Source organism: Loxodonta africana, chromosome 13, assembly GCF_030014295.1.
Source record: "Loxodonta africana isolate mLoxAfr1 chromosome 13, mLoxAfr1.hap2, whole genome shotgun sequence".
In the NCBI taxonomy this organism is placed as follows: Eukaryota; Metazoa; Chordata; class Mammalia; order Proboscidea; family Elephantidae; genus Loxodonta; species Loxodonta africana.
Genome location: NC_087354.1, coordinates 48,685,378 through 48,699,092, shown reverse-complemented (window position 1 = coordinate 48,699,092; position 13,715 = coordinate 48,685,378). Strand labels below are relative to the sequence as shown.

At 40.6% G+C, this 13,715-nt stretch overlaps 2 protein-coding genes across 5 annotated transcripts in view; one reads left to right on the top strand and one right to left on the bottom strand.

Annotated features, from left to right (window-relative positions):
- AAGAB (alpha and gamma adaptin binding protein) overlaps nucleotides 1–1,572 on the bottom strand; it is a 52,733-nt gene extending 51,161 nt beyond the window's left edge. For 3 of the 4 annotated variants that reach the window (XM_023558365.2, XM_064267374.1, XM_003418378.3), the window contains exon 1: nucleotides 1,469–1,572. In XM_023558365.2, the coding sequence (XP_023414133.1) occupies nucleotides 1,469–1,541 (73 nt within the window). In that variant the 5' untranslated portion in view covers nucleotides 1,542–1,572. Of the gene's footprint in view, nucleotides 1–691; nucleotides 1,058–1,468 lie in introns of those variants that run through there. The other variant, XM_023558366.2, reaches the window with a different exon arrangement.
- A 240-nt stretch (nucleotides 1,573–1,812) lies between these two features.
- LOC104846711 (IQ domain-containing protein H-like) overlaps nucleotides 1,813–13,715 on the top strand; it is a 57,193-nt gene continuing 45,290 nt past the window's right edge. The window contains exons 1-3 of the mRNA XM_023558368.2: nucleotides 1,813–1,863; nucleotides 9,738–9,860; nucleotides 10,954–11,048. Coding sequence (XP_023414136.1) covers nucleotides 1,813–1,863; nucleotides 9,738–9,860; nucleotides 10,954–11,048 — 269 coding nt within the window. The remainder of the gene's footprint in view (nucleotides 1,864–9,737; nucleotides 9,861–10,953; nucleotides 11,049–13,715) is intronic.

Genomic DNA, 13,715 nt, shown 5'->3' with positions numbered 1-13,715 from the left:
ATTACGTTAAAAAAAAAACAATGGGAAGGAGCACTTCTAAGAGGTAAGGAAATGGCAGTTAGTTGCCATTTAATAAGTGCTATAATTAAAATTTTACCCTAGCAAGGAACATTCTAAGTGATCACAAACGATAACTAAGTCATAGAAAATCTGTGCTGGAGGGACATCTGCCTGATTCTAACATTTGGTGGGTGTAAAAAAAAATTAAAATTGTAGGATGCTTTATACAGCTTACAAAGTGCTTTCCCAAATGTCACCTCACCTTTCTTTCAGATAACCCTGCTAAATAAGTACATTTTAAAGTTTAGAAAACTGAGGGTCACTGAGATAATATGCTTTAATAACAACACTGCTGTTGTTAAAAAAAAAAAAAAAAGGGTGCCATCAATTCCCCATGCACAATGGGGTCAGGCCGCTATGATTCACGGGGCTTTCATTGGCTGATTTTTTGGAAGTAGGTTGCCAAGCCTTTCTTCCTAGTCTGTCTCAGTCTGAAAGCTCCGCTGAAACCTATTCAGCATCACAGGAACCCGTTAAACCTCCAGGACAGATGGGCAGTGGCTGCACTGGAGGTGAAGCGGCAGGAAATTGAACCCAGGTCTAAATGAAGCCCAACAATCTTGTAAATGATGGATTAATTGTGCCCATTTTATAGATGAGAAGACTGAAAGGCAGAGGTTAAGTGACCTACCCACAATCATACAGCTAAGAGTCAGTGCTCTGACACCACGCCATGGATGTGAAAAAGGTGTCTTGAGTTACAGCCAACTTCACAGGGCCCTTCAGCGGCAGAGTTGAGCCTATGATCCGTGCTGTGCTCTCTCCAACACAATGGTCTCTTCACTTAGGGTTTAAGACTTACTTAATCTGACAACCAATATGAGGGTCCAGAGGCAAAGGGACTAGGCTCAGAAATACTCTAAAACTAATATTGGTGGAGAACCTCAGAAGGCAAAGCAGGGACTAACCACATAGTAAAGAGTACAAGAACAAGTCTTGCATACATCAAGGGTTAACCTAGTAATTGAACACACACGAAAGTCAGAGGAAACATACTCTCTACCTCAGGAGCCGGGACAGCAATAAAAGCCACAACTGTATCAACAGTCTCTGCACCTTATACTCGTGTAGCTCAATACAGTTTCCAGAGCGTCTTTTATGGTCTTCATCTCACTGAATCCTCCCAACAGCCCGTGAGGTGGGCTGGGCAGGGATCAGTCCCACTTTACAGATGCTGGAAGTAACGCAGTAGTGCACCGGGCAGGCAGAAAAGCAACAAGTTTAAGAGTTACAGGGTTGACACCTGGGGGCGTGGGTAGGGACCTCGACAGAAACTGAGAAGAACCTGGAGAGCCTCAGGCCACCGCCGAGGACCTGCGGCGGCGACAAGGTCCAGGTTGAGGCCCTGGTCCTGTTGCCCACCGAGGCTTGAGGGGTTGAAGGCCGGCCCAGCCGCCTCGCTACTCACGTTGGACCAGACGGTCCCCGGTAAAGGTGGAGGAGCAGCTGGTGACCAGCGCACAGGGGACGCCCGCGGCCATGGCTGCGCTCTGGCGCCGGTTCCGTCCAGGAGCCGCTTCCGCCTTGGGCTGTACCACAGCCGCCGCCGTGCGGGGGAGACACTCAAGGAAGGGCGCCATCTCGGAACGGATAGGCCGCCCCGGCTCCTTCCTCGCTCCCCTCTTCCGCTCCCGCGGTAGAATAGGCCGGGCCGCGCATAGCGTTGCCATGGGGACACACGCCCCTGGCCGAAGGTTTCAGCGCCTGGAGATGGCGCCTCCGGGGGGGAGGTTACTCTCCCCGGCCCTGACCATGGCTCAGGAGACTGAAAACTACGACCCCATTGGATCCATCTTAATCCAGGTGGGAAACGGGCCTCTCCCGGCCCCGCCCAGCTAAGACACCTGGGAGCGAGGCCCAGCAGCGCCGCTTCGCGCGCGTCCACTCGTTTGGGGCGCCGCTCCCAGACTGCCTCCAGTCCTCGAGGGCCTCAGCCCCTGAGAGAACTCCCAAATATGCCCACCCAGACCTCGTCCAGGAGCCCAGCACCACCCCTCAGCCCCGTGCCATACACTGGAGGTCGCGTTCCACAAACTCTGCTCCTGGTAAAACCCCAAGGCCGTACACTGTAGATCACCTCACCCGGAACGTTTACTGCAAAAAAAAAATCCATCTTGCACTGAGACACCGTTTACAAGTATTATGTTCTGAAAAATTTGAAGCCATGACGTCAAATTTCAGAATTTTCTGAAATGGTTAAGGCATTTTATTGTTTGTTTGTTCGTTTTTCACATTTACCTATCCCAGTTCTAAAATGCATCCACATGCATAACTATTTTTAACTCTTAGATTTAGCTCCATTTGAATAAGGCTTGAAGTGATTTGCCTACGATCATTCTATCAGGATTCTCAGATCTTCAACGGGTTTACTTGTTCTTCCAGGCAGGATTTTGGTCTCTTACCTCCCATCTGGGAGAAACTTTCCTAAATTCACCTTTTCCAAAGTACGAGCCTTGGGACTCAACCATTTCATAGACTTCCCGATTGTGAATCATGCCCAAATTCTCTTACCTCACTCTTATCATCCTCTCTTTCACCCAACATCCCCTATAAACCCGGTCCCCATTTTTACAGACCCCAAACAGTTGAAACACTAATGGAAACTCTTGTCCAGAAACAGCCAGTTCTTCCCCATGAAGTATACTTCATGTTGACTACAGGAACAATTAACTTTCTCTTTAGTTTCCTCTATTCCTCCAGGCCTAGAACATCTCTAAAAAAGAGACAAGAATCTGGGGGAGAATCTTCCAGACCTTCTGCAGGCCAGTTTCACAGCTTCCCTTGAGATAATTGTATTTCCCAGGGCTGCTCCCCTTGTGGTTTGGTATTGTGTACAAGAGTGCTCTAGCTGAAAAGCCAGAAGCCTTTTCACTTCAGAATGGAATCCAGAGGGAGCTGTTTGGTCAGCCCAGGATACATTACAGTAATCAATGTCTGTTGACACTGAATTGTAAAATGCAACAGAGGAGCTAAGTAAGAATAGTCACGTCCATGTGGCTCAGTGCCCCCACTTACATAAAAAGGTTACTCAGGACTTGCAAAGTGAAGGCCCATGTAAAGAAAGAGAGCCTATGTGTTAGCCTGATTAATTGAGGCTGATCTCTGCATACAGTGTAGAATTCTTTCTGGTAATACATAGAATGTGTATAATGAGAAAATATTGGAAGACTTTCCCCTACCCTCCCAAGGAATCCTGAGTTTTTGTGAGCATACCGCACCACTCTCAGAAGGGGCAGATTCCACTTCTACCTGGAGCTGTAATTGATTTCCTTCAAGCAGGCTGACAACAAGCAGTAGTTCTAGTGGAAAGTGTGCTTGTTTGGGAGTCAGAGTACTAAGGTTAGACCCCTGGCTCTGGCACTCCGCAGCTGGGTAGGCCTCAATTTCCTTTTCTGTAGGATACATAGCTTGGATTAGACTCATTTCTTACTCTAAATTGACCCAATTTCTCCAAAGCTATAAAACGGGCTTCCTTTACCATTAACCTAGGCAGTCAAATTGTTTCTGGCAAATGTATATATACAAGTTGTTGTATGCCATCAAGTCAATTTCGACTCATAAGGGCCCTACATGACAGAGTAAAATGGCCCATAAGGTTTCCTAGGCTGTAATTGTTATGGGAGCAGATTGCCAAGTCTTTTTTCCTGTGAAGCCACTGGGTGGATTTGAACCACCGACTTTTGGTTAGGAGCCAAGCACTTAACTATTGTGTCACCAGCATTCTTTATATATACAAATAATTGTAAATCACAGGTACTTTAAATCTCCACTTGCTTCACCCTAATATGGTTTATTAGGTCTGTGTTTCAGTGAAATAACTCTTTAGACCAGTGGTTCTCCAGATGTGGTTCCAGCACCAGTATCATCCACACCACCTAGGAACTTGTGAGAAATGCAGATTCTCAGGCCCCACCCCAGACCTGTGGAATCAGGAACTCTGGGAGTGGGACCCAGGAATCTGTACATGCTCTTCAGATAATTCTGATGCACACTCAAGCTTGAGAACCACTACTTTAGATGGCATTGTAAAATATAAACTGTAATATAATTTCAAAGGAAAATTGCAGTAATCAAAGCTAACAAAGTACTTAAACCGTGTATCATGCAGTATTTTAAGTGCTGTAAATACTGTATTTTAACTCCTTTAACCCCTACAACAACCTTGTCAGCTATGTACTATTATTATCATTCCCATGTTATGAAAAGGAAACTGACCAGAGTTGTTGTTTGTTCAAGGTAACACAGCTAATAAGTGGTGGAGATTGACCCTAGGCAGAAAGCTCCGTTACACTATCCTGCCGTTTGTGAGTAATGTGGGTCACCCCGTATGCATAAAAAATACAAGCATTCTTCTCAAACTTTTTAAATCCATCATTCTTGGCATAAAAAGAAAGTCTTCACTTGCCCCTTTTCAGTCCTCTAAATAGCTAAAGCCTGCCTTTTCCACTACATTTTCACCAGCCTTTGACTTTAAAAAGGAGCCCTGTTGGCACAATGGTTAAAGCAATTCACTGCCAACTGAAAGGTCGGTAGTTCAAAACCACCAGTGGCTCCACAGGAGAAAGATGTGACAGTCTGCTTCTATAGAGATTTATAGCCTTGGAAACCCACTGTGGTTGACTCGACGGCAGTGGGTTTGATTTGGGTTTAACTTTGTGTATGTTGTTGTTGTGTGCCATCAAGTAGATCTGACTAAAACCGACCCTATATGACAGAATAGAAAAGCCCCATAGAGCTTCCAAGGCTGGTGGGTTCAAATCACCAACCTTTTGGTTAGCAGCCAAGTGCCTAACCGTTCTCCCACTAGGGCTCCTTAACTTTGTACATCAGATGCTTATTAATACATCTTTATTCTGAGAGATAGCATAATGGTTAAGCATGAAGGCTCTGGAATCAGACTGCCTCGATTTGAATAGTTCCACCAATTAACCAGCTGTGTTACCTTGCATGGGTTACTTAACCTCTTTAAACCTCAGATTCCCTCATGTATAAAATGGAGATAATATTAACTTCCTCATAGGAGTCTTGTAAAGTATAACATTCATAAATGTTAAACACATAAATATGCGTAATTAGTAGATCTGACCTCTTGCCCTTTTGTATTATTTAGTTTTGTGTAGGTACATTTCTGTGTCTTTTCAAGTTTAGGCTGCTTTTTACTCTTAAGTCCCTAGAAGATGAGGAAGAATTTATTTTAACTTGCCTTTTTAGCCAGAATTACTCCATTCTTAATTGGAACTCTATGTATGGGTGTTGCTATTTGGCCAACAAGGTATGCCTTGTCTCCCTATTACAAGCTGGGTTTTGAATATCTGATTATCCCTAGCTCAGGAGTGGGCCCATAGACACTAGATGACTGGATAATGATCTGCTCCTTAATTCAGTCTCCAATCATTTCTGTTCTGCTCAAAAATGAATGGAATTGGACTAACATTTACCATTATTTAGAAAAACCTTTTTTTAATTAAAAAAATATTTTTTTATTTAGATGGTACAAATTAATAGTGACAGCAATACTTTGAGAAAATGTCTGCAAATTGTGTACAAATAAACTCTTTGTGTGACTCATTTTGAAAATATATTCCTTGTATGTTTAGATTTCTGGGATAGTTCTGATGGTGCATATTCTGTTCTACTGTCAGATCGTGTATCAAAGTACTACATATTTTCATTTATAATTCAGGAAATATGATTTCCATTTCTACATAGAGTTCTACTAGGCAGCATTTTGTTAACTACTTAATATCTTATCACTTTCAAGTCTCCCAAGCCTATAATTCAGGCTTTTTATGATTTTATATGGATCTTTCCTCAACTAACCAGAATAGTGTGGTTTTTCTATAGTGATAATAAAAAATAAAAAACACCAAACCTGTTGCCCTCAAGTCGATTCTAACTCATAGTGACCATATAGGACAGAGTAGAACCGCCCCATAGGCTTTCCAAGGAGCGCCTGGTAGATTTGAACTGCCAACCTTCTGGTTAGCAGCCAAACTCTTAACCACTATGCCACCAGCGTTTCCATAATAATCATCACTAAAATCGACTCAACAGCACTGGTTCTGGGATAGTTAAAATAGCCAACATTTCTTGAGAGTCCGGCACTGTATTGAGAACTTTAGATTATTTTATCAGGTCTTAGCAACAACTCTATTAGGTGGTTGTTAATTTTTAGTCCCAATTTACAGAAGAAGAAACTAAGGTACAAAGAGGCAAAATAACTTGCCCAAGCTTATACAACCAGTGTATATTGATCCTTGAACAGATTATGACATGTTTGAGAAACAACCTTGAAAAAGTATTGTGGTGTTCTCTGGAAGTTTCCTAGATGTTTTCTTTGTTAGTGACTCTTAGAAGCTTTATTTTTATACTTCATTAATAATAATGTGATATCTTTTTAATATGTCTTTATTAGTGCTTGATGCAATCAAAATTAGCTTTTTAATTAATTTTGGAAATCATATTTCAAAAATCCAACAGTTGTAGGTTAATTCCAACCTTGGAAATATTGGAGCTAATTGACAGCTTAGTTAGATATTATCACTATCTTTCTTATCAATCCGTCTGTCTCATTTTCCAGATGCAAATAATATAAAAACAAATGAAATTAAAGATAAAGAAAATTGATGAGAGAGACTCAGCCAAACTCTGTCTTTAGCAGAAATAAATAAAATGAATTATGAAACTGCTTCTGACAATATAGAATCTAGTTTCATGGCTGTTTTAAATTCTAGAGCAAATGTTTTGCAGAATTAAATCTTTCCCCTTCCTTATTAAGCAGCCCTGTCCCCAAATTGTCTAAGTGCGAATCTTCTTCAAAGTAGGAAATGTGTGGAAAGCAATGCATTTGATGATCACAGAGATGATAGGTGACATGTAAAATTTCAATATGGTAGATTGGATCTATCTGACGAAAGTACAGATTTAGAGTTTAACAATCTCTTTTTCCTACCCAAGTCTGGTGAAACATTTCCTACAGTACTTGCCTCTGTTGCAATTATACAGACAGATGGGTGGTTATTAAAAGGGGGTAAGAAAATATCCGGCAAGTAAAGTAAAAAGCTTTTCAGAAGGATTAAGGGAGCAATTCAATTCAATGAACATTTTACCAAGTACCAGTTATACATAAGGAGCATACTAGGTTTTACAATTCAGTAGAGGAGAAATAGCATTCTGGGGTGCACTCCTATGAGGCTAGCACTGTCCAAAACACTTTACATACCTTAACTCATTTTATTCATACCACAATTCTGAGAGGTAGTTATTGACTATCCTCATTTTAGTAAAGAAAGAAGCAAGACTTCAGTTCGTATCTGTCTGGCTCCAAAGCCTATATTCATTCATTTTTTCCCACATTACCTCATTTTCATTCAAAAATTCTAAGACCAAACCCGTTGCTGTTGAGTCGATTCTGACTCCTATAGGACACGGTGAAACTGCCCCATATGGTTTCCAAGGAGTGCCTGGTGGATTTGAACTGCTGACCTTTTAGTTAGCAGCCATAGCACTTAGCCACTATGCCACCAGGATTTCCAATTCTAAGAGGTAGGGCTTGTTGTTAGGTGCCGTCGAGGGGTAGGGTATTTTTTTTTTTTTTCTCTTGAAGAAACTAGAGGTTCAGAAAATTTGAATGACAGACATGGAGATCATGTAACTAGTAAGTTGTAGAGGTAGGAATTATTTTCAGCCGCCTTTTTTTGAGTTCTTCCTATGTACCAGGCCTATCACATATTGCCTCAAAACTCTATGAAGTATTGTTGTCCACACAAGACAAATGAAGAAACCAAACCTTTAGCGCCCCGATAAGTACACCAATGCAGTTTTCATTCCCACAGCAGCTGACAGGCATAATTACAGAATGACACACAGAGCTACAAATATTAGAGAAGGGAAAGTCAGTGCATTCAGAGGAAGAACAAAAAATACATGGGCCTACAAGTAGGGCTGTCATCGATTGAGTTGTGTCCCCCAAAAATACGTGTATGTATTTGGCTGGGCCATGATTCCCAGTGTTGTGTGATTGTCTACTGTTTTGTTATCTGACGTGGTTTTCCTGTGTGTTATAGATCCTACCTCTATGATGTTAATGAGGTGGGATGGGCAGCAGTTATGTTAATGAGTCAGGACTCAATCTACAAGATTGGATTGTGTCTTGAGCCAATCTCTTTTGAGATACAAAAGAGACAGGTGAGCAGAGAGACACAGGGACCTCATATCACGAAGAAAGCAGTGCCAGGAGCAGAGTGCATCCTTTGGATCCAGGGTTCCTGCACGCAGAAGCTCCTAGTCCAGGGGAAGATTGATGACAAGGACCTTCCTCCAGAGCCGACAGAGAAAGCCTTCCCCCGAAGCTGACGCCCTGAATTTGGACTTCTAGCCTACTAGACAATAAACTTCTGTCTGTTAAAGCCATCCACTTGTGGTATTTCTGTTATAGCATCACTAGATGACTAAGACAGGGGCTTAACCTGGAACTGCCTCTTTGTACTTTCCAAATGCCTTTAGACAATTTCTGGTCAATCCATTTGCAGCAGTAATTCGGACAAAACAATTGAAAGGAGTGCATCTTCATCCTTAGTGTCTACAAGTGAGCAGTACGTGTATTCAGACTCAATCTGTGAGTTCTCAAGGCTTTACATGACAATTTGTACAGAGTACAAATGACCAGATGTGTCTGCCGGTCTGTGATGCCCATCACTGAAAAGATGAAAATTCTGGTCTTTTGAATACTTGGCTCTGTGAGAACATTCGAGAGTAATCAATAACGTAGGCTAGATCAATGTGTGAGTCCAGATACAGACAAAAGGTAAGTGTTTCAAAGTACCTTTAGCAACCCAGTCTGCAGATTGTTATTGGTGTGACTATTGCTGACACAGGTGTTCGGTTCCTAAATTTGCAAAACAAAATATTTTTTCCTGTGGCAGCAGCCCATACAATAATTGGTACCATCTATATTTATCTGTTGAAGTTTGGTTTCTAATATGAATGCAAAGAATCTTTTGCTGTCTAATTTCGTAGTGCCCATTTTATTCTCAGGGTGCTTGACATTGGAGAGAAGATGTTCATCATTTCCAAGGAAAATACTAACTGAAGGAAAATGTTAAAGTAATAACATATGTTGCTTTTTCTTTGTGGATCATTTTCATTTCTAACTACATAAACAAAAACAAGGCCTGCTTCTTCAGAAGAGTAAATGGGCAAGATTGAGGTGGCACACGAGACCAACAGGTCCAATCAACATATAGAGAATACTCTTTTGAAAAGCACTGGTTCCACTAGAACTTCTCTTTGTTGGAAGTTTTCTGTTTTCTTATCTCTTGACCAATTTTTAGAGATTGGAGTCTGGCACAAACTTCTTACCTCTGTCTCAACCGCTTTACCACTTGAGAAAGCAGCAGCCATTTGAGTTGCAGTTTTATCTTGGATCAACTTCTAATGGGAGGAAGGAAAAGAGAAAATTGTATAGCAGCTTAGGTTTTCAAAATTCTGAGAGACAGAGTGGAATATTATAAATTAAGAGTACCTTCAAACAATAGAAGTAGTCCTTGTCAATGAATGTCATAAAATCAACTTTACTGTCTCCAGTAATTCAAGCACATTGCAAACCTTTTAAATAGATGTTATAGGTGGGCTATATGTGTATTCTTTTAATAGTTTATGTTTTTTTATGACTACAGGTTCATAAAGATCTTTATCAATTAAGGAATAAATTAACAAAATTCCCACTTGAGGGAGAAGGAAAGACTCTAGACATTCAGAATCTTGAAACAGCAATCGAAAGGACAGAAATGGGGTTAAGAGTAAGTAGAACATTGGATATTAAATAAAATTCTGGAAGGAAATAGAGATTTCTCTAAAAGAATTGTGGTTCTCGTAGGACATTTTGTAATTTTGTAACAGATATGGACTTGGGGTGGCCATCAGCATTTTCATTCTGTTCATTTATTAATGGTCGTGCTGATTGTTAACTGATTGATTGATTTACATCTAATCTTGTTCCACAAAGAATTTAAGGACATGGTGATTATGTAAAATTACATAGTGACAATCCCTAAAACGTGATTTTAAAAATATAAGAGTTGACTTTTCCCTAATAGCTTAAATATTTTGAGATTATATGTTTTTGTAATATTATAATCATGGGTAAAACTAAAGACACCAATTTTGGACCAGAGAAATCAGGTAGATAATCTAGGGACTTGGTCGTAATGGATCTAAAGGCTGTGGAGAACCCACTTCTAAGAACTGGATAATAACAATTTATGAAACAAGAATGCATTAGATTACGGGGTCCATCTTCCAAATAAGGTCCCATCTCCACCTGCTAGGCCTCTTATTGTCAGCATTTTGCTCTTGCTTCAGACTTTCAGTCTACCATGTTATCTCTGAGGCTGTGAGAAATGCAGGGTATTTTGTAGCCTCATTAGCGTAATACTTCATTGTCCTATATTACCTAATGGTGAGAGGACTGGACCCAGCTAGAGTCTTTGGATTAGCCATTTCAAAGAATCTGTTACCTAAAGGCCAGATTCTTTACTCTGATGTTGCATGAAGTCCCTGTAAGAGAAAGACATTACTCCATGTCGGTATTGCCTATTAAATTTTCCTGGCTGAGCAATTTACTGACTACTGTACATACACAGTTTCATTTGTGAAGAGTGCTACAGGTCATCCAAGCTTTGGGTCGCAGTTGTTTATTGTGCTTTTTGGGATAGTTAAAGTAATTTGGCCTTGAGATGCCTAATGATACCTTAGGCATGTAATAAACACATAGCATGTTGTATCTTTTGGCTTAATTACATGATTCAGAGTGTTAACCTAATGGGATGGAGTAAATTAGCTGAATAACTTAGGTCCACTCTAATGGTCTAAACTTTGACTTTTCTGTAACAGATTCACATTGAGAAGTATTTAAGTGTTGTAAACCAACATGTGTTAACGACTCCTGTTACTGATGAGAACTTGTATTCTCCTGAGGCTTCCAAATGGTAAGTAAAATAGCCGTTTTTAGATCCCAAAGTAAATACTATAAAAAAAATTTTTTTTCCCTCACTCAGGTGAGATGATTGTAAAGGCAAAATTTTCTTGGCTTTGTTCACATCTGTTCTACTAATTTCAGTGGACATTTTACGGAAGAAGTTAATGGCAGAATTTGGATTTTAATGAAGCTTATTCTGGGTTGCTTCTAGCAAGTTCTAATGCTTTACAACTATGATAATTTTTTCAGGGTCCTGGATTTGAAGCTACTTTTTTTTCCCTCAATAGAAAGATTTTAATGTACATCAGTTTATACAATTTAGATCCAACCCCAAAAAAACCAAACCCACTGCTGTCAAATCGTTTCTGACTCAAAGTGACCCCATAGAGTTTCCAAGGTTGTAAACCTTTATGGAAGCAGACTGCCACGTCTTTCTCCCAAGGAACCGCTAGCGGTTTCGAACCACCAACATTTCGGTTAGCAGCCCATCACTTTACAATTCAGACCACATGGTACTTTATTTAGTTTTTAGAGTGTCATATGTGCTTTACTGTAAAGATGATTTTAGTATCCAGTATAAACAAAACATAAAAATAATAAAACTTGCTTGAAATATTCTTCATGTAATACAGTAAAACATGTAAAAGCTGGAAGCTGTGTAAGGCAGAAACATGTCAGAGAAGGAAAACTAACACATTTTCCACTAAAAGAAGTGGTAGAAAAGTGGTAAGACTACATCCTGTCAAAGGTGGAAATTGTGCGAGACCTGGAAAAATAAGGCAGTCCTGTCAAATTCTGGCTGTCACAGGTTTCGCTATATGTCCTAACAGATGATTTATTAAAATTAGAATTGAGTCAGAAAGAAGTGACCTTGCCTCACCTTGTACCTTCTAATATAGAGGCCTCATGAATTTGAGTGAATATAGATAAAGCTCATAACTAAGCTTAAAAAGCCATTGATCCTTATTTGTGATTACATATACATTCCCGGTGAAAGTGAATAATAGCCAACAGTGAAGCCAAGTTTCAGAAATAGTACGCAACATATGTGTAAATTTTTGATTGGGAAACCAATTTGCTCTGTAAACTTGCACTTAAACTACAATAAAATGTTCAAAAAGGAGGTAAGAGTATATACAAGGAATCATGGAAAGCTCTACTCTTCCAGCGCTTGGTAGTGGGGAGCAGAGTCTTGGGCATACATCATGCCTGTCTCCCTTCCCGCTACATGAAGGCAGTGCCACAAATGTCCATTATCCCTTGTTAGAGACAATTTTCCCCATGTCTACCTGGGCTTCTCTGTAGACATAAACCTCTGTCTCTCAGGCTACTCTCCACTCATCACAGTTCCATTCCTACTGCCTAGAAGGTACTTTTATTAGTTATCTATTGCTGTTAAACAAATTACCCAAAACTTAGAACAGCAAACATTCATGTTCTTACAGTTTCTGTGGGTCAGGAATCCAGGCGTGGTTTAGCTAAGTGCCTCTAGTTCAGATCTCTCACAAGGCTTCAGTCTAAGTGTTGGCTGGGGCAGTCTCATCTAAAAGTTCAGCTGGGGGAGGGAGAACCCACTCACATGATACTGGTAACCCTTAGTTTCTCACCATATGGGTCTCTCTTAAGCTGCCTGAATATCTTCACAACATGGCAGCTAGTGATCTAGGAGAAACTCAGAGTGTGAAGGGGAGTCCCCAAGATGGAAGCCACGTCTGTTTTTAACCTAATCTCAGAAATGATACCGCATTACTTCTGCTGTATTGTATTTGTTAGAAGTCACCAGGTGCAGCCCACATTCAAGTGGAAGGGATTACACAAAGGTATGAATACCAGGGGATAGAGATCTTTGGGGGCCATCTTGGAGGCTGCTACCCCAGCACTCGTCCACTTACCTTCATGGTCCAGCCAGGGTCCAGTTTTAAACCATCTTCAAGCCATTTCTAAATTTGCATAGCATTCACTATCTATACAACTTCTTTTTCATACATCATTTACTGCCTTATGTTGGTGATTCCTTATAAATTGTCCTTAAGGGCAGTGTCACCACTCACCTGTCAGTTTGTCATACTAGGTATGGTAGCTTGTGTATGGCTGTGATGCTGGAAGCTGTGCCACCGGTATTTCACCCACGGTCGACAGGTTTCAGCAGAGCTTCCAGACTAAGACAGAGAAGGACGAAGGACCTGGCTATCTACTTCTTTAAAAATTGGCCAGCGAAAACCTTACGAATAGCATTGGAACATTGTCTGATAGAGTGCTGGAAGATGAACGCCTCAGGTTGGAAGATACTCAAAATACAGTGGGGAAGAACTGCCTCCTCAAAGTAGAGTTGACTTTAATGGCGTGGCTGGAGTAAAACTTTTGGGACCTTTTTTTGCTGATGTGACATGACTCAAAATGAGAAGAAACAGCTACAAACATCTGCTAATAATCAGAACATGGAATTACGAAGTATGAATCTGGGAAAATTGGAAGTTGTCAAAAATGAAATGGAATGCTTGAACATTGATAGCTGAAATGGACTGATATTTGCCATTTTGAATTGGACAATCATATTGCATGCTATGCTGGGAATGACAAATTGAAGAGGAATTCATTGTCAGAAAGTACATTTCAAGATCTGTCCTAAAGTACAATTTTTCAGTGATGGGATAGTATTTATACACCTACAAAGAAG